Source organism: Phaseolus vulgaris, chromosome 3, assembly GCF_051622355.1.
Source record: "Phaseolus vulgaris cultivar YP4 chromosome 3, ASM5162235v1, whole genome shotgun sequence".
Classification (NCBI taxonomy): Eukaryota; Viridiplantae; Streptophyta; class Magnoliopsida; order Fabales; family Fabaceae; genus Phaseolus; species Phaseolus vulgaris.
The window spans coordinates 48,245,279-48,266,506 of NC_143500.1; the positions used below are offsets into that span (position 1 = coordinate 48,245,279).

A 21,228-nucleotide genomic window follows, 5' to 3' on the forward strand; every position below is an offset into this window, starting at 1 on the left:
TAACCAAGTAGGCAGTAGTTAAAAGTGTTATTATTTTAATAAATATTTAATATTTTAATTAAATATTTATAGGCTTATAACATTAGATAAACCTTACTAGTCAAATTGTATATATATTTTTGGTTTAAATTGTTTATCATACACATTTAATAAAAGGTATTTAGTTTAAAATATCCACACATATCATATTCAATATATATATCCACACATATTTTGTGGTCGCATGATGACTTTAGAAAATTATGTGTATTTTCATAAAATCCTAACCATTCAAATAAAATCTAATGATTTAAATTTATAATAGACCACACTTCTCTTGACAAAACTACTGGTTGAAAGAACAATAATGAAATAATTTAATTTTATCAAGATAATTTTATCAAGAACAATAAATTCTACGTTAAAAGTCAAGATAAAAATATAATGATTTTTTTAATTCTTTATCAATTTCCAAAGCCCCCCGTGACAAATTTTCCAACCCCTACGGAAGTTCCAATCTAACCTTTCTTTTTTGTACTAGGTTGCTTTCTCGGTTCCTCTCCGTTTTTATCCACTATTCAATATTCATGTGACTGACTGTTCATTGACAACTTTATTCAACAAAAAAAGAAAAGCGTGTTTGAGGTTTTATTTATTTATTTATTTATGTATCCCCTTGTTTCACAGTGGTTCCTCCATGCCCTTGGTCTTTGATTGTGAGCTACAATAAATAACTCCCTTCCAAAGTTCACACTTCTATTTGCATCCTTATCTCTCTCTCTCTCTCTCTATATATATATCTTCTTTTACTCCCTCTTCCATTCAAACACCCTCTATTTCTTTTTCCATAACTTTTCATCCTTCTCTTCCAACATGACCAAGCTCACAGCCTTGTTCTTCACCCTGTTACTGTTCTTCATACTCTCCCATGCCATACGCCCTGAACCAGCTTTTCACCAGGAATCTTTGACAAAACCGCTCCAGCAGGTTGGGTGAACTTTAATTATACCTAGAGTAATTTTAGAGTTATTCTTTATCTTTGTCATTCATTTTTTCTAATTCAATAGTATATATACAGACACACCAATATATTGATGGCGGTTAAATACTGATATTCATTGATGTCATATTTTGCAGAGAGTTGAGGCGGTTGATGAGAGCTGTGAAGGTTTTGGAGAGGATGAATGCTTGATGAAGAGAACACTTGCTGCTCACGTTGACTATATTTATACGCAGCAGCATAAGCCTTGAAGAAGAATATGAAATTACTCTATTAGTAGTACTATATTGCATCCATAATTTCACGTATGCAATGATAGGAGTGGGATATGTTTGATTATTTACAGTACTTTAGAAGTTGGTAACTGGTTCATTTGTTTGGAATTCAGAAGTGTGTTTTTCCTTCTCTTATATGTATATTTAAACTGAAATTTCATGGAACTATCTTTCTTGTTCATAAAGTACATTTGGTCGGTAGTCGTAAAGAAGAGTTTCTTCTTTCTTTTGACATTCATCTCTGACTGTCTAGAATTTTTCGTATTTGCTTTATTCTTTATTAACTTAGTTATATATCGATCATGGACTAATGGAATCACACATAAACCCACAACGCCATGTATATATGGGTAGCAAATAATTCGAAAAGCAATCAGAAGTATTTTTTTAATTCAGGTTCTGATGAACTGATGAAATAGCCTCATAAAAGCCATAAAATGAATGAGTAAAATCTTGTATGTTTGACAAACATAGAAAGAAGCGATTCAACAAATCCCATGAAGGTACTGAGGATTTAATGTTGCTTTGGCAATTTAATTTGTGTGACAAGTGACAGCTGAAGAAGCTAAAGACGTGATAATGGCAAATTGCTTAGGTAACTGTAACCTCCTGGATTTAATGCATGTTATGGATCACACTCTCTGGAGCACCCAGTATTTAATGTAATTCAACCACTTAGGTGACTTCTTTAGTTTGGGAGTTTGATCAAATTGGTTGATGGTTGAGCTTGAAGTTATAACTCAGACTTCATTTAAATCATCCCCCATCGGACATGTGAATGAAAAGGCATGGAAGAAATAAGAGGCTAGAAAAAGAGGCGTATCAACTCTTTTGCTGTTTGTGTAGCTGTGAGCTTTCAAAATCACGATTCTTAAAACAATTATAGTTTTTCTTTTAGAAAATAACTGTAGAGGTTAAAAGGTGGCTTAGTTGATCAAACCTTTGTCACCCCTACCAATTTGTTAAACAAATGGAAGTAAAGTATTGTTCCACATATTTAGACCAAGTCTAAGTGCAAGTTTACTTTAATGGTTTGTGTAGAAAAATGTTTGTATTAAAAAATTCAAAAACGTTTTGTTAACACTCTCTATTGACGTTTTGTTAACACTCTCTATTGACACTATCAATGTGACAAAAATATGACGTGACAAGGACAATTTTGTAACAATAATGATTTCAGAAGCACGTAGGAGACTGCTTCTCTCAACTCTTGTCCACCACCACCGAGAACTCCTCCGGTGACGCTCATCTCCATATTTTGACTCTGTTGCCTCCTCGACAAGTTCCTCTGCTGCGAGGCCGAGTTATAAGTTGTTGTTCTCATGGGTCGCGACCCCTCCCAAATCGTCAAGCGAGATCATCATTGTCGCGTTCGATGTGACGACGCATCGGGAACAACTTCGCCGCTAACAGCAAGGACCGCGTGCGATCGCTGTCGTGGACGTACGATGGCGCGGAATTGGTTGGCGTTGAAACAAATACACACGACTCTCAGAATGATGTCATTTGATCGAAAGCGAAACTCTGAATTTGGGTCATATATTACATTGATTATTAATAAGAACCGATGTAATATATATATATATATATATATATATATATATATATATATATATATATATATATATATATATATCGTGCTACTCATTTGCACACAATCTCAATCCGCTACGTCATTTCTGCTGCATCAAATGTGTGTTACTGAGAGTGTCAATCTATCATGACTCTAACAAATTTCCTAGCCATTAAACTTATATTTTAATTTTAATAAGAAAATAATATTAAAAGTACTAACAAAACCTTTGGTTGGTTTGTTCAAGTTTCGTTGCCAAACCGTTTCTTTTGATCAATGAATTCTATTTGCATTTTAGAAAAAAACTTCCAAAACTTATCTAAATTTTATACTTTTGGAGATTGGCTAAGAAATTGAACGTTTCCATTTTGTCGTCAAGTTGGTTATTAACAAGTCAGTTTAGTAAAATAATGAAAATTGAAAATCAAAGTTAAACAAAAAACATCCAACTTTATTAGATTGGGAAATTTTATTTCATCTATACCTATAATATCTATGAATTCCTCAACTAAGTCACTACTAAAAATTCATTAAATAAAAAATTAATAAAAAAATATTTCATTATCAACTTAGAAACTATTTTAAAAATTACAAATTTTGATATTCAAATTATACTTATTTAATACTCAATAGATATCCAAAAAGATAGTAGTGCGGGATAATCCGTCCAATTTAACCGTTTTGAATTTGATCAGTTAAAAATGGGTCCAATCTTGTATAATTTTAAATTTGTGGACTGAGTCATATAAATAAAAAATGTATTTTTTTATAATTTTTTAATTTCGAATTTAAATATCTTATAAAAATTAGATTTTATTATAAATATAACAATTATAAAAAAAAGTTAAAGATTAATGATCTATTATTTGCAACAAATAAATAAAAAAGACATATTATGGAAAAATATATATACTAAAGTGAATAATGATATTAAATCTATATTTATACTTGTAAATATATAATATTAATAAAAATATTTAATCATATTTAATATGCAAACTATTTAAAAGACTAAAAAATTAATGCGACAACGCCTAGGATATTGGGCTAACTTACATAAACTAACAAACCTTTGCGAACCGAGGAGGTCTATCTCATCCCTATATTTTTTTCACAGCAAACTACGAATTGACCTATCCTGTAATGTTATCCATATATCTAATCTAGTAAGTAATTATATTAATATTTAAAATTAATTATTTTAGTGAGTAGTTCTTCAAGATCAAAATTTTAATTATTATTTTAAATTTATAATCTAATTTAGTTTCTAATTACCTTAGTGATTTACTTTTTAACAATCGATTAAATCTCAATAAACAATTTTTCTATAGTTATATTTTCGAAGGACTTATATTTAATTTTATATTACTATTTTAATGTGTTTTTTTATTTCTTTTTACTCAAGAGTTTTTATAATTACTTTGAACTATTTATATCTTATCTCCATATTATATCACTACTACGTATTGTATTAAAAAGTCATTAAATAAATTAGTGGAAATAAAATATAGTAAAATCTTATTAAAATGTTACAAAAGATTAGTATCTAAAATGAACAATACAATTTGCAAATTAAAAAGGCTGGCGTTTAAGTTCACTTAGTATTTGGTATAAGAAATTAGTATTTATTATATTTAGTGTACTATTTATGGGTTCTGCATACGTTGGAAAAACAAAAGAAAAAAAACCTATTAAATTCGTTCCTTTTATATTTAAATAGATTCAGATGTAGAATTACTAAAAATTATTTAAAAGTAGAACTAAAGTGGATACAAAATTATAAACGATTTATAAGATAAAAAAACTTATTTCTCAAAAAATTATATATATATATATATATATATATACACAATATAATCTATTATAAATTATTATTTAAAAGAATTTTAGATGAAATGATATTTTTTTTACAAAGTGATAGAAAGTCTTTAATACTTTGATTGGATTGGAGAGTGGAAAGTTAAGGGTGTGGAGGAGTAGAAGTGTGAAGATTTAAGAAGAAAGTTAAGGGTGTTTGAATTGGGATATATGTTAGGGTGAATATGTGAGAAAATGTTGTTTGAATGAAGAGTTTGTTTCAATGCATTAAGTTTCACAAAACCATGCTTTTATATAGGTCCTAAATGAACAACATTATTTATGACTTATATACTCTTAAGACACTGCATTCATTGCATTCAACACGTTTATGTGGTCAAAGAGATTCTTTATGCCAAAGTCAGGAATCACTGAAATGGAATGTCGTGTTGTCATGCATGGCATGCTCCTATACAATGGTGGTGCTTTTGTTGTCGTACATGGCATGACAGTGGAAGTGCTACTGATAAATTCACTTTAAAAAAAGTGAACAAAAAATAAGTGCAACATAGTATTTTTCGTATATAACGTGACTTTCTCTCACAAATCTCTCTTTTCTCTTCAAGTTTAAGAGGACCAACGACTCCCTCCACCTTCTCTCCTTCCTCTCCTTCACCCTTAAGTTTGCACTAAACCAAACAAGAATGACACTCTCTCATCCATCTTCAACTACAATAATACTCTTTAGAATCAAATAATGTGTAAAGGATAATATTACATTGCTTTGATTATAACATCATCCTCTTAAATATTTTGATACATACATAAACATCTCAAAATTGTCTTTAGAGAAAAAAAATGTAAATATTATAGATAATATTGATATAAAAAGAAATATTAGGCATTGATTTGATGTTTTGAAAAAATAGTCATCTATCATTGCTCTTTCTCTATAGTGGTTTTTTTTGCTTTATGTTTACTTCGAACAGCATTGATGAATTAAATATGATATTTCTTTGAACCGGAATGTTTTGTTAAGAGAATCAGTTCTCAAATCCACTCTAGAACAATTGCTCTGAACTCAGTGTGTTTCTTTTACAGGTATCTTCAGATTTCTCTCCTGATTCCAAATTATTTGTTTTGTTTAAACTAAAACAAAAAAGCCTCTGCAATCATCTACATTCGTATGAGTTGAAGTTGTAATATGTTAGGTGACATTTTGGTACAATTGATTTCAGATAGGAGTATCAAAAAATATTATAATTTGTTAAAGATTACTCATCAATTAAAAATAAAAATATATTTATAATATACAAATAAGTATAAATATTATTTTATGTAAAATTAAATTAAATTTAATATTATTTTTTAATATAATTTAACTTATCAGATCACATGTTGTTATCATACCCCTGTCACAACATCCATGAATAATGATAAGAATGAAAATAAAAATGTATTTATAAAAAGAAATAATAGTATATTATGTGAATACTGTTTATCTTTGCCAGACGTAGCTTTCCCTCGCACTATACCACACACTACGTATAAATGTGAAATGCAATTATTGGTTAGCCATAATTAATAGTCATCTACGACTAAAAAGTTATTATTACATGGCTCAATAATTCCGCAGCTATATAAATTGGTAGGAATCAAAACATACCTTATTTAATTTCAAATCATTCTTTCTATAGATTCCCTTACCTGTACGTTAACTAAAACCTATCTTCATCTGTTAATGATTCAAAAGTTTTGTCCATGTTTTAAAAATTTTCCTTGCACTTTTTTAATTTGTTAGTTTACACTTCACTGTCAGTTGATTTTCCGTGTTCCATTTTGCTTACAAATCTTAATTAACCCTTTTCGCTTTTTGCTTTTTTTTTTCTCTCTTATATTTTTAGTGGTTAATGTGTAAATACATTAATTTATATATTCACACATTATTTAAGTTAAACTCGTCATATGATTGTTTAAATTTATGGGAAGTGTTAGATTTATATTCCATTTTTTAAGTGGATGGAATTCCATGAAAAGGAGATAAGTGAGATGAAAGAGAAACAGGATATTTAATATAAATAACTCTAAAATTATTTTTAATAATTTTAAATTTACAATTAAATTAATTATTTAAATGAGACAAGTATAAACAAGAGGAATAACTTATATGCATAAAACACTTATAGATATGTGATTTTATTTGTAGAGTTTAATTTCACTACAAGAAAAATTCAATTTATCTACGGACGAAGGTAATGTTAACATATTTTATTTTTAAAATTTTAATTATTATTTGAATTTTTTATTTAATTATTATTTTTTTGTCAATTTTTATGATTATTATTGATAATTTTTATATATGTTACAATTATAATTAATGTTAGAACTAAACTCCAGCAGGTGGGACTTGAACCAGAAATGTCCATAGAAACTTTAACCATTACACCAGTCAAGTTTTGTTGTCATGTTAGAATTATTATTATATTTATGAGTACGATTATCAATATTAATTTAATTAATAAAATTAAAATTAATAATATTCTTAATATTATTAAATATTATTAATATTATTAAATATTATTAATATTATTAAATATTATTTAATATGATTAATATTATAAATATTTATTAATATTATTAAAAATTTATTAATATTAATAAATATTATAAATAGTGTTAATATTATTAATATTATAAATAATGTTAATTTTATATATATTTTTATTAATAGTATTTATATTATTAATGTTATTATTACTGATATTATTAATTTTTTTATATTACTAATATCATTAATATTATTATTAATAATATTATTTATATTATTAATATAATACTAATTATATTATTTAAATTATTATATTAATATTAATAATATGTATAAATTAGTTATGATTATTATTATTTATGAATATGAATTATGAGTTTATAATTTTTCATATTATATTAATATTTTTAATATTGTATATATAATTATTATGATAATAGTTGGTAGGTAATAGAGATCAGTGGGTGATAGTTGGTATGTAATAGAGATTCGTAAGTAATAGTTGGTAGGTAATAAAGATCCGTAGAGAAAAGTTGGTAGGTAATAAGATCCGTAGGTAATAGTTGATAGGTAATGCTGAATTTACCTATGGATTCAGAATTCGTGGGAAATAGTTGGTAGGTAATGCTGAATTTACCTACGGATTCAGAATTTGTGGGTAATGTCCATAGGTAATAATGTTCGTAGGTAATATTCGTAGGTAATGCTGAATTTACCTACAAACTCATATCCGTGGATAAAAATCCGTAGATAATACTGATTTTTTTTAGTGTTTTTATAGATTATCACGGTATAAACTTTTACATTATTATTAATAAGTTAGAAGCCATTTTAAAAGTGCCTTTTAAATTTGTTATTATAAAAAATAAAAAATTTAGTACAGTGAAAATTATGATTAAATAATAATATAAAACTGTGAAATTATTTATGCATTCCAATTAAACTCTTATTTGAATATTCATTTATTTGGAAATATATATTTTAGGAGTAAATACTACATGCACAGTGAATATAAATAGATCATTGGTAATTTTATTGACATTCATGCTCGTGTGTAGGATAACATATTATGGGTGGTCCGATAACATCCCGATAGCGGGTGGTCTAATAAGGCCAAATACTCGTTAGGATAGGCTCAAAATAGTTATGATACCACATTACGAAATGAACTTTAAGCCTAACTCAATCTCATAAAACTGGTTCATGGGGTGAGACTTGCACCCACTTATATACAATGATATGTCCTCATCTGTAGTCGTCGTGAGATCTCCAAAAAAAAGATTTAATATATTTTTTCTTTTATGAAAATATTTGTAGGAAGTTTCTCCAAAATGACTAATTTTAATAGTTTAAAAGTTACTCTGAAATTATTTGTTTATTGACTGAGTGTGTTTCTAACTGTAATTGTATATATTTTAAACTTTTTTTTTACTGCTTTAATTTATTTTTATTTAATCATTTATCTAACTCCCATTCTCAAGAGTTATATATGTTTTAAATGAAAACCTATGGACACACTATATGCAACCATATGTATCGTTGAAATTTGATCTTTTATCAAGTCTCTTTGTTTTTGTACTTTCCTTGAAGTAATCTCCATTGGTTCACTAATTATATTTTATTTTTATATACAAATATCTATTCAATATTAAATTAATATATTTAAAAGTCTATCCAATAAAAGATTAATAAAGTAATCAAAGCATAGAAGAAATAAAACAGATCGCATTCATAATTCGTATTTTAAACAAGTTAATCTTAAGCTTGAATTTACTCATTCAAATAAGAAGATTATATTTAAATGAGTTTTTCAACCATCAAATCTAAACTTCAAGTATTGAATAACTCTTTTACACAACTAAAGCCCTGAACTCTGTCGAGATTAGTTAGGGTGTTTCTTCCTGCACCTCTACACTTTTCTTCTTGCACCCCTACATTCTTCAAAAATACCAAAATTATCCTTTATAGTTTTAGGTATTTCCAGAATAGTGGTTCCATAAAAAAAAATATTTTCAGAATAAAAAATTCAGAAGACAAAAAATCATTTCAGAACATCTTTCTGGGAACATATTTTTTTTTTATTTCCAGATTTATAAATCTGGAATTCATACAACATTATGGAGAAGACGTTCTGGAAATATTTTGGAAAGAACAATCCAGAAGTCATTTTTTAAAGGAGGTAAAATAGTCTTTTCCGAAAGTAAGGGGTTGCAAGAAGAAATTTGTAGAGGAGCAGGATGAAGTTGCCAAATAGTTAATGAGTGAAATGTAGCATTTATTGGATCAGCTCATTCTAATCATATGGGCTTTGGCCCAAATGTTCTATGGGCTTCTTGTCTCTAATTACTTTGTGGGTTGAGGCAGATAGACCTTGTGTGCCGTAACATCTTCATTTTGTTGCCCCTGCCTGCTTCAGATTTGAGACAGACATCGCCTGCGAACATATTTTTGATTTTTAACAATGTTCGGGCGAAGGAAGTTTCTTTCCTTCCCTATGGTAATCGGTGCAGTCATGTAAGTTTTCCTTTTCTCTCCCCCTATATGTCTATAATTTCGCTCTACAAATACATGCCCCAATTTAATTGTCATATTATATGCTTAATTTATTGATCTTGTTCACTTTGCCCTTGGTGACTTTAATTTAGGGTTTCTAAAACTTATAAGCAGATATTATGTAGGGATATTATCACCCAGAACCCAATCAAATTAAGATCTGTTTAAAGATTTTTGAATTAGTTAGTTAGTTATGTAGCAAGATTTTGTATGCTATGCAGTATTGGTGTTGTTTCTGGGAAGGCAATATTTGGACCCCCACTTGATGAGTATTGGAAAAAGAAGCATCAGGAAGAGACATCTGCAGCTGCTACTAAGGAGAATGACTCAACCCCAACTTAGTTCACGATCAAGTAACAACATCATCATATATTTCTCTTTCTTTGGACTAAAGATAAGGATTGATAGGACACATTTGAATTTAATCTCGAAAGAGTCACTGCATTAACATTGCAAAGGATTGTTGTTGTGAAGCAATCTGAACTCTATACTCTTTCCAATGTGGGAAGTTAGTTTTGGTTCTCTTTCCCTGCCTTTTCTATCAAGCTAGATTTGTAGAAATTCACTGTATAATTCATTTTTCAGCTACCATTGACTTACAAACATTCATATTATTGCACTCACCATCAATGTAAAATCTTTATACTCAAATAAAATAATTTGTTCCTTGACCTGCAACTACATATTTTGTAACTGAGTTAGTAACCGGGTTCCTCTATTTCCTTACCGATTCCTTTTATTCTATAGAACTCGTACTTGGAAATCCATTTTCGCAATTGTTTTTCTTGATTATCTGTCAATTCTTTGGTGCCTATTACGTTACAACATAAAGGGAAGTCTAGTTATTATTATTCTACCTTGCAGTGAGTTATGTTATGAAGCATAGTTGTTGTGTAGACTAAAATATTACTCGATCTAAAGGAATCCGGTTACTCTACTAATTCGTCGTGGAAAATAGGTTTGCTGATCTAATGAGTTATCACATGGAAACAGGAACACTTTTGATCGAGGATTAGACAACAACATTGCCTTGTCCCACTAGGTGAGTGAGGAGGCTTGTATTAAGTATTTGACAGTCTGTAAAACTTGTCGATATACTAAACGTGATTAAAAAGTGAGACTTGTACAATTGATCCTGGCTTTATACACAAGTTTCTCTCCAAAAGCAAACTAATGGATTTACTGACATCTCTAACACAACTAACAGTAAAGAGAAGTATGCTGATTCTTTGATACCTAATAAGAATAAAGATTGAATATATATATATATATATATATATATATATATATGTATATATATATATATATGTATGTATATATATATATATATGTATGTATGTATCCAGAGGTTAAGATCTGTGGCTACTAAAATATTTGAATAAATAAAATTTGCATAACTAAACTAGGCAAATTTCTATGGTTGGATTCTTAAAGTGTATAACAGTAAAGCGAAACAGATATCACTATAAGATATCTAAGAGTTCAATGTAAAAATCAATGCATTTATAAAGAGAGATAGATGTGTAATAAGAGAAATTAGTGAGGAAGGGACTGAGAAAGCAAAATAGCGATAATTTAGAGGGAAGTAACACATAACTACTGTTGCGCCCTTTTTCCCTTCTTGTAACTGCTAAAGCATATACAGTAACTATTCCCTTCTCCTTTTCATTCGACTTACACGTCTTCTTCCCCTTACGAGTATTCTTCCTAATAAAAAATGCATACCACTCGTTCTTTTTATTTTTTTTCAGTGTGAATTTCGAGTTCACATTGGAGAGAGTTTGGTATGTTAATTCCGAACCTTTTCTTCAATGGACAGAGGAGAACTTGAACATGACTCTATTCTAACTTGTCAATACTCGATAGGATGTTTTGACAAAGGTGCCATTACAAATAGAAACCAGCATGCAATCATGCTTGCTACTTGAGTCTCACGTTTTAGTTAACCCATAAAATAATTCATCAAATGACTCTTGCCTGGAATTCCCAGCCAGCTCTCTTAACAAGTAAACCTAACACCTGCTAGTTGGAAACTTCACTTCTTCCATTTGCAGGTCTAAATACTCAACTTCAGCTCCATTGGAAATTAGTAATTTTCATCTTTGGGGTTTTGCATTCTGCACTCCCCAAGAATTTCACCCTGCACCCCAACATAATTTTAAATGACTAATTCGCCCTTCTGAAAATAAATATTCAAATGTGGGTAGCAGTGTATTGCTTTGGACCATTTTGCAGGTTTTAAGCGTTTTTGGTAGTTAGTGGTTGTTGGAGGCAGTGGATGGTGTGCTTGGTGGCTGCTAGTTGCAGCTTGAGTTATGTAATGTACAATCAAGTGACCTTTTAAATTGTACATTTCATTATGTTAGAAGTTTGTTTTTTATATTTTAGAACATAGAATTCATAATACAAAATATATATTCCAAAACATAAAATTTAAAGTCAAGTCAAATATGTATTCTAAAACGTAGAATCTAGAATACAAATATGTATTTCATAACCTAGAATCTAGAATACAAATATGTATTTCATAACCTAGAATCTAGAATACAAATATTTATTTCCAAATTTTACATTATAGAATACATATTTTATATTCTAGATTTTATGTTCTAGAATACATATTTTATATTTTAGATTATACATTTGAAGATGAATTGGTTGGAGGAGAATGTGTTCGAAAATTTACAACATATGAGGCATGTGTAATTTCATTTATTATAATTGAGGACATGTGACATCCAATATTTTAAAAATGTGTTGTATTTGTGTAGATATTTGGAATGCGAAATCACTCACTTCATTGGGTGCTAAGGTGACCGACTAGTTTTGTAGTTGTCATATTTAGGTATGACAAAATAAATAGACACCAGGAAAGGAATACCTATGTGTTGTTAGGTTGTGAAATTGATTGAAAGTATAGGAAATACATAAATAATTTGGAAGTGATTTGTAACTGGTACAAAAAAAGTGTGATTGTTCTTTAATGCTTTGTTTGGATTTGAGGAAGTGAATTTTAGATGATTTGAAGGAAAAATTTGAAGAAAGTGAGGTTGTTTGGATTAAGGTAAATAGAGTAGAAAGTGTAGGGAAAGTTTATAAAAGTTTGTGAATGATATGATAGATGTGATTGAAATTATATTTTTTTAATTGATAAAAATGTAAATTTATAAATTTACCCTTATATTTAAAAATTCTTAAAAGTTTAATTTGATTCATTTATTTATAAATTATAATTATTTTTAATTAAAATATTTTTTCATTGAAATATTATTTTTTATAATGTATTATAACTAATTTAAAAAAAATGCAAAATGATATAAAATTTGATAAAAACATTTAAATATTTATAATTATAAATGTTTGATAAAAAAATATTTTTATATTAAATAAATTTTTTTTCATTTTTTAATAATTAATACAATTCTTATATAAATTTTTATTATTATTATTCAAATTATATTTATTATTATTATTATTATTAATATTTATAATTTACTATATATATAATATGATTAATTATATTATTTTATAATAATTCTTTTTTATAGTTTTAATTATATTTTTTATATTTGAATTATAATCTTATTTTAAATAAAAATAAAAACAATTTAAGTTTAAAGTAAAGGTTAATTAAGTAAATTGAAAATAATATACAACTTTCTTCGCAAAACTGCAAAGAAAGTTTGAAACGAATTCATCTTCTCGTTTTTCGTGTTTTTTTTTTATAATTAACGTTTTGTTTTTCGTGTTTTATCTGAGCATAGTAAATATTTTCATTTTCTTGCTTAGAAACAAACGATGCCTAAAATTGCGGGGCAAACTAGTTACATTTAAAGAAGGTTGGGTGTTGAGGGTAATATGTAGTGCTCATAACCATGAATTCTCTAATACATTAGTTTGTTACCCTTGTACTAACAAATTAAAAGTGAATTAACATTCGATGTTTATTGACATGACTAAGACTTTACTGAAGCTAACAAACATATTATTTATTTTGAAAGAGCACGATAAGGACAAGGTCACAACAATAAGGCAAGTTTACACTACTAGACATGCATGTAAGAGATGATAGAAAGAAGGCAAAACTGAAATGCAATCGTTAATGATATTGTTAAAGCGTGACAATTATATTCACTAGAGTTGGTGTAATGAGTCCACACATGTTGTTACATATCTTTTCTGGACACATCCTAATGCAATTAAGTTGGTGAATGCATTCAACATTGTCTTCTTGATGGACATCACATACAAAACCAACAAATATAGGTTGTCTTTGCTTGAAATTGTTATTATTAATTTTAATATCAAATTTAATTTTTCAACTAGTAGGTATCACATGATTTTATTTACCTATCGATTATATTACCATTATATATTAATCATCTTTAAGAAAAAATATCAAATAATATTAACTTTATTTCATTTGATTTGATGAAAGACTGGTGTAATATGTGTAAAAAAATAATAAAATAATTACACCGATTCTTTCATAAGAGGTGTATAATATGTTTATTTATCTAATTTTATTATATATTATATCTTTGAGATCTATATTGGTGGTAAAACTAGTGTAATATGTAAAGTTTATTAGTAGTAATGATATGTAAATTTTTGATTGATTAATAAGGTAGAAAATTTCATTTTAGTGGTTCATAGGAATTAAACTTGTTATAAATATATTGTAAATAAAAAATTAGACAATAAACTAATAAATTGAATCACGAGATAGGTTGATTGAGTTCAATAATAATTATGCTTACAATTTTTTATTGGTAATGTGTAAAATCTTACTCACGAATCTATGCAAGCGTTAGATTTTCTAAAGTATTAGTTTATGGTGTGTGGTTGAGTTACTTACTGGTAAAATAGCCCAAGTAAAGAAGAAGCCTTAACTTCCAGCAATTATTAAATGATAAATACTATTTCACATAATATTTTAGATTTTAGATTTTTATAACTACTTTATTAGTTAGTTGTAACTGTTTTATCATTTTATAATTTGTTAGTTATAACTACTTTATCATTTAAAAGCTTTTATCTTTTATATGCTCTATAATTATTATTAGTACTAATTATTTTATTAATAAAATATATCTCTTTTTATTTTTTCTTTAAATAAAATATATAAAATTTACATAATAGGGACTATTAAAATGAGAGTTTGTTGAACTATATATGCAACCATCATCACAATTTCGCGTAACAGATTCTGAACCACATCTTTGCATAAATTCGTGGGTGAGGGACAAACTCCTCGGCATTTACAACTTACCAAGACTGCTGCCACGTCTTCAACATGTGTAACGTGTACCTTCTGCAAATTTTGCTGATGTGTGCAAATCCGAGAGAGATAGATCTCAAATAATTAAAATCCAGCAAAATCGGCGAGGACTAAATATAGGTACATTTTCGGTATGATGATTTGCTTTATTTTTATAAATAGTGATGATGTGAGCATAAGAAAAAGATGATAGTGCCTAAGTTGTGCAGTACTTTTCTTTGAGGTTTTCCATCATTGGCACATACAAGAGGAAAATGATAGGTTGACAAATCTTGGAGTTGTATAAATTTTTGGATGAGATAGATTTAGAAATAAATATATAGTAAAGGATAAATTTATAATTAAATAATATAAAAAAATATTAAAATAATAATATTGGGAGTTATATAAAAAATTATGATTGTTGATATATATTGGCCCATACAAAATACGCTGATGTTTTAAGTAGGTGCGAATAACTCATACATGCTCGATTCTCCCCGTATGCTTCGGTTCCATTCCACTACTAAATAGTAAATACATATGTGCACACATCTATTTCTAAATTTACACGTAAGAAGCTCCCTAACATAGAATATATACATTTGGCATTCGCACCATCTTCCTACTATCCTCGCCTCCTAATGGACCCTGCATATTTATCATCAGGTGAAGTTTCTTTACAATAGTTAGTTTAAATTAATGCTGTGTATATTATTCATAAGTCATCGGTTTAAATTTCTTGCTCTTTTTACCAGCTACCTTACAATTTCCCTGTTTTAAAGTAATTGTTTTTCGAAGTCAAAGGGAAATTCTAAGACGGCAAGGTTCCAATCTTAATGATTATATATCATTTTCTTGTTTTTTGGGTTTCTGTGTGATCACTTAGAAAACAAGAAAAACAGCGCTCCATTATGCTGTTTTTATGCGTACGCGGTTTCTTCGCCATGCGTACGTTTTAGAGTTTGAACGTTCCTAACTAAGGCCTGGAAATGTCTATAGATACTTGAACAACTCCACGATAAATCGTGGAACTATATTCAGCAAAACTCCAACTGAACGGCCTGTTCGTTGTGTAAGATGGAGATAATTTACCATGCTCACATCGACAGGGAGATTGAATCGCACATGGAAAGAATCCATCCACCCAGGTACTAATCAAACTTTTCCTCTCATGAACATCTCATCTCCTTCTTCCTACTGAAACAAGTTCTACTTATTTTTAATTCATCCGGATCATAATATAGATTATATATTAATGAATTCAATATTGCTGTTTAGGTGAACGATTAGGAAAACACTTGAAAGAAAAATAACCATCTTATTTATAATCTCTTGTATTTTACATGTTTCTTGTTCTATATGAGCAGGGTTTGTATAGACAACGATTCCAGCAGAGACTGCACAGTGGTGAAGGTTAGGTTTAATTATCTATGCTAAATCACATCATATCAGTCGTATGAGTTAGGCTTATTCATTATATTTGAATTTGATTATGCTGAGTCCCGCCGTTTTCGGCCACAGACCAGCCCTAGCAGTAACAATAATGTGAATCAATGAGCACGCGTTACTTCTCAGCCTAAGCTTCCTTCAATATATTAGAATGCTCTCTAGCAAGAGCTTAAATATATATATATATATATATATATATATATATATATATATATATTATATAATTTTTTTAACATATGAATGATTTTAAAGTGAAAGTTATAGACGACTTCATTGATGTCATAAATTGTGTGGACAACTTTAAAATTATACCTCATAAATATAATTTAGGTTAAAAGACACACTTTGTCAATTTCATTAAATAAAAAACGACTTTGATTAAATTTTGAAATTAGTAAAATCATAAATATTTTATAAATGAAATCGTATCATACAATTAATTTATTTTTGAAAAAAAAACTTTTTTTTATCCAAATTTGTAATTTTAAAAAATAAATAATTACGGTAGTTTCGTTGCAAAAACCAATATAAGTTGTCACTCTCTTAAACCAAGTACAAGCTGTAAATTTGACATGTTATAAAAGAAGTGTTGGTCACAGTAGTTGAAGTCATGGTTATTTTTGGTAGATATTAATTGGTGTAGGATGTTCTGAAACAGATTGACAGCGCAAACAGGCATGGGGTATTATTGGAGATGGTGCAGGTGTTGGCAGAGCTTGATCTCGTCATTTCCAAATCATACATTTCTTCTGATGGTGGATGGTTAATGGATGGTCAGTATCCTCCCTTAACACACTCTGCATTTTTTCTTATTTGCATGCTACACTCCAATACCACCTGCAATCCTTATCAAATTTCTATTAGAATACACATTTCTGTAATTCTGTTATTTTCCATAACCATTTTTAAAATTAAAAAATATATTTTATGTACCTTCACTAGCAGTACATAAAAGCATAGAAGTACACTAGCAGGTAATAATACACATATTAACTGATGATAAAAAAAAATATTAGTTTACCTCAATGTACAACCATTGACTCTACTCCACCTCACATTACTTACCTCAAAAGTAGATATTATCAAACATAACAATTTACAATCATCACAATAAAGGTATATAATGCGTTTTAGTTATTATCTTTTGAAAGAAAACTCCCTTAACCTGAATTCTATTGTTTCCTTACAAGAAAATCAATAAAAGAGAATAATTTAAAAAAATATATAATTAATTATTATATTGACTAAATTAGATATTAGTTTAGAGAGAAACAAAATTATTGATATATAAAATAGTTTCTATTATTAGTAAAATTTATAAATTAATTTCTAAATTTATATATAATTAGCTACCAAGATTTTTAGCTAAAATAATATCTAATTTAATCAATACTAATATATTTTTTCTTTTTTAAAAATTAGTTTTTATTTAATAATTTTCTGGTAGTGTTTTCTAAACACAAATATTGTGACCCAAACCTTACATCCATTTTTTCTTAGAATCTTAGACAACTTACTCCATATACAAAATTCTTAGAATCTAAAAATCTTTTCAATAGATTTAGGTATATATAAACTTACTCATTCACAAATTTGATTGGATAAAGTTTCTACTTTATTTGTTAGCTTCCCACTATTTCTTCTGGATTTAAAAACTGTCCTAGAGATAATATAAGGAGAATAGTGGTAGAAAGAGAAGATTTTATGAAAATGAACCACCCAACTCTTTTATTTATAAATTTCATAAAACAAGCAGCTGAATAATAATATAATATTTTTTTCATACTATTCCAAAAATAACATTGATGAGATAAATGGAAAACCATATTTATTCATCGAAAAAAGTCCTATTGACCGTTAACTACGAAAATCTTAACTAACATCGACCAGGAAATAATCCTAATTAACATTTGTAAAAAAAAAATACATCATTTTCAACCAAAAATTAACTTTGATCAATATAAAAAGAAAAATCTTTCATAATGTAAAATATTCAAAAATAACAACATAAAATACTACAATCCTATATAAATTTTGTTCACATTTTCACAAAAATATAGTTTTGCAAGAATATAATTTTGAAATTTTCCTGCATTTTCACGCTGACAACAAATTTACACAAATCAATAGATATAAACAACAATTATCATCAGCACAATTAATTCATCTAGATGAATATTAATCTCTCGGATGGAAATCTATCACGGTTGTAAAATGTGAGTGAATGTACCTTTCCAAGATATGTTACCCAAAAAGATAAAAGTGTTTCTAATAATAATAATAAAATAAAAATTGATAAGTAGTACAAAATTTAGGCCCTGACACAATGAACTTAATTTCATTTTACAATATGAAAGACTCACGAACAAGCTGTATTAGTTTATCTGTGAAGCATAATTTATAAGATTAAATTTTTCATTTTTAATAAAATTGTCTATAATGTAAGCATTAATGAAATAGCCTTTCCTTGATGGGTTACTGTTGACTGAACGTTGCAGCGTTCCACGTGACGGATCAGGTTGGACACAAGCTTACTGACAAAGGCCTCGTCCATCACATTCAGCAGGTCACCACGTCTCCGTGTTACTACTTTCAAAATTTTATTTAATTCCTATGTATGTTGCAAATTCTCAATTTTTTTATGCTTAAAAAATTATCATTATATCAAAACCAATTTAATGATTTCTTATATATAAAAATACATAATACTTTGATGGACTAAATTATATGATTAATCTAAAAGAAAGTGATTTTATAGGCACTGTGTGAGGCTAGAAGCAGCAAAGGAATTTCAAACGACATAGAGCTGCAAAGTTGCAATGAACTACCACGATCGAAAGTGTCACTGTCCGTGTTGAACTTTGCCCTAGAGTTGACCATGAGGGACCAGCCGGGCCTATTTTCAGATATATCAGCCACTTTACTGGGCCTGGGCTTCAACGTCAGCTCCGCAACGGCCTGGACCCACAACGAAAGGGTAGCCTGTATCATCCATCTGGAGGACGCAAACGAACTTGGGCCCATACACGACGCTGAAAGTTTGGCCCACGTGCAGGACGAGCTCCAGAAGGCAATCAAGGCCCGGGACGGGGAAGAGGAGAGGAAAAGAGTGAGGCTGAGGCTAAGAAGCTTCGCCGCTGGGCGCAACCACACGGAGCGGCGACTCCACCAGATGATGTACGCTGACGGAGACTACGAGAGGTGCGGCGCGTGGCAGGACGAGAAGGAGAAGAATGGATGTGAGGGGATAGAGGTGTCGGTGGGTAGGTACGCAGAGAAAGGGTACTGGGTGGTGAACGTGAGGAGCAGGGACCGTCCCAAGCTTCTGTTTGATACTGTCTGCGTCCTCACCGACATGCAGTACGAGGTGTTTCACGCCGCTATTACCTCTAACACCTCCATGGCCGACCAGGTACTTCTTTATTTATTGGACAAAACATGCATACACAGTCACACATTTCTATTTGACACCTGAAAGAGATGTATCTATATATCACTGCTCGAGGCTATTATGTTATGCTTAAAGGAACTAAGCATTATTCATATTATTTATACTGCACTGAAATAATACATGTAATTTTGCTATCTTTGAGGTGATACTGATTGTTAATTGAAATGTGACGCAGGAGTACTTCGTAAGACCAAAAGGTAGTTTGAATTTGAACAATGAAAGCGAGAGACAAAAGCTCACCCTGTGTTTAATCGCTGCCATAGAGCGCAGAGTCTCGCATCCAAAGGTTTTGTTTATTTATCTATCTGTATTGCGTGACATTGTTTTGGAGATTGTGATCTCTATTCTTCTTATCAAAACATAAGGGTAACAGAAGTAGTAAAACAGGAAGTTGTATTGGAGCAGGGATTGAAGGTGGACATTCGGGCTGAGAACAGAAGTGGACTACTCTCAAAGGTGACGCGTGTGATTCGTGAGAATGGATTATCAATAACAAAGGTGGATATAGGAGTAGAAGGTGAGACAGCAATAGGATCATTCTATCTTAAAAATTGTTCAGGTGAAGATGTGAATCCAAATATAGCAGAGTTGGTGAGAGGAGAAACTGGTGGCTCCGTTATTGCAAATTACATCTCACCCCACAGCCTCCCTAAACCTGTATCATCATCCGGTAGAAGTTGCATGCACAAAACCAATAGTTCACAGGCTACACCAAAACTTTCTCTTGGAACCATGCTATGGTCTCAGCTCGAGTGCCTCTCCAATAATTTCCGCTCCCATTAGATCTTCAGATGCTTAACTCCAGAGTTATTCCTCAAAAAATAACCACATGTACATATTATTCCCTTCGTGTGAGAGATGATATTTGCAGATCAATTGTAAATATACTAGTTACCGGACTTATGCAATACACGGATTTTTATTTTTTTTTATTCACTATATAAGAATCAATTCATATGAATAGAAATGATAAATGAGTACGTATATGGATAATTTTTAGGAAACCTTCACTCTAATCTGCTATGAGCAACAATACATCATGTAATAATATTTCTTTTCAAAGTTGTCGTATTAAATATCAGGTCATCACCGTTTTACGCTATCCTCAATCAGTGTAAAGAAGTATATTTTTTAAAATATATAAAACATTTAAAATAAAAAATTATATAATTCAATTTTTTAAAGAAGTATATCGTTAAAAGGATATAGATATTCTATAAAGCATCTAATTCAACTTAATTAAATTTAAACTAAAAATTATTTATTTATAGGTAATTAACTTTAAATCAATCATGCAAAATTTGGGTTTTGATGAAAATATGAAAGTAGAAATGGAGTAC

At 29.1% G+C, this 21,228-nt stretch overlaps 2 protein-coding genes across 3 annotated transcripts; both read left to right on the plus strand.

Moving 5' to 3' along the window:
• Positions 1–755: 755 nt before the first annotated feature.
• LOC137808206 (phytosulfokines) lies at positions 756–1,439 on the plus strand. The gene is made up of 2 exons (XM_068609192.2): positions 756–966; positions 1,117–1,439. The coding sequence occupies exons 1-2, from the start codon at positions 853–855 to the stop codon at positions 1,228–1,230; spliced, it is 228 nt and encodes a 75-aa protein (XP_068465293.1). The 5' UTR covers positions 756–852; the 3' UTR covers positions 1,231–1,439.
• Positions 1,440–15,862: 14,423 nt separating this feature from the next.
• Positions 15,863–20,816, plus strand: LOC137805958 (ACT domain-containing protein ACR1). 2 transcript variants are annotated; one of them, XM_068605834.2, is made up of 7 exons: positions 15,863–16,136; positions 16,356–16,401; positions 17,096–17,210; positions 18,936–19,003; positions 19,196–19,849; positions 20,064–20,174; positions 20,276–20,816. In XM_068605834.2, the coding sequence occupies exons 1-7, from the start codon at positions 16,066–16,068 to the stop codon at positions 20,669–20,671; spliced, it is 1,461 nt and encodes a 486-aa protein (XP_068461935.1). In that variant the 5' UTR covers positions 15,863–16,065; the 3' UTR covers positions 20,672–20,816. The 2 variants fall into 2 exon arrangements, with proteins under 2 accessions (XP_068461935.1, XP_068461936.1); XM_068605835.2 differs by having other exon boundaries at positions 16,000–16,136; positions 20,294–20,789.
• Positions 20,817–21,228: the final 412 nt, after the last annotated feature.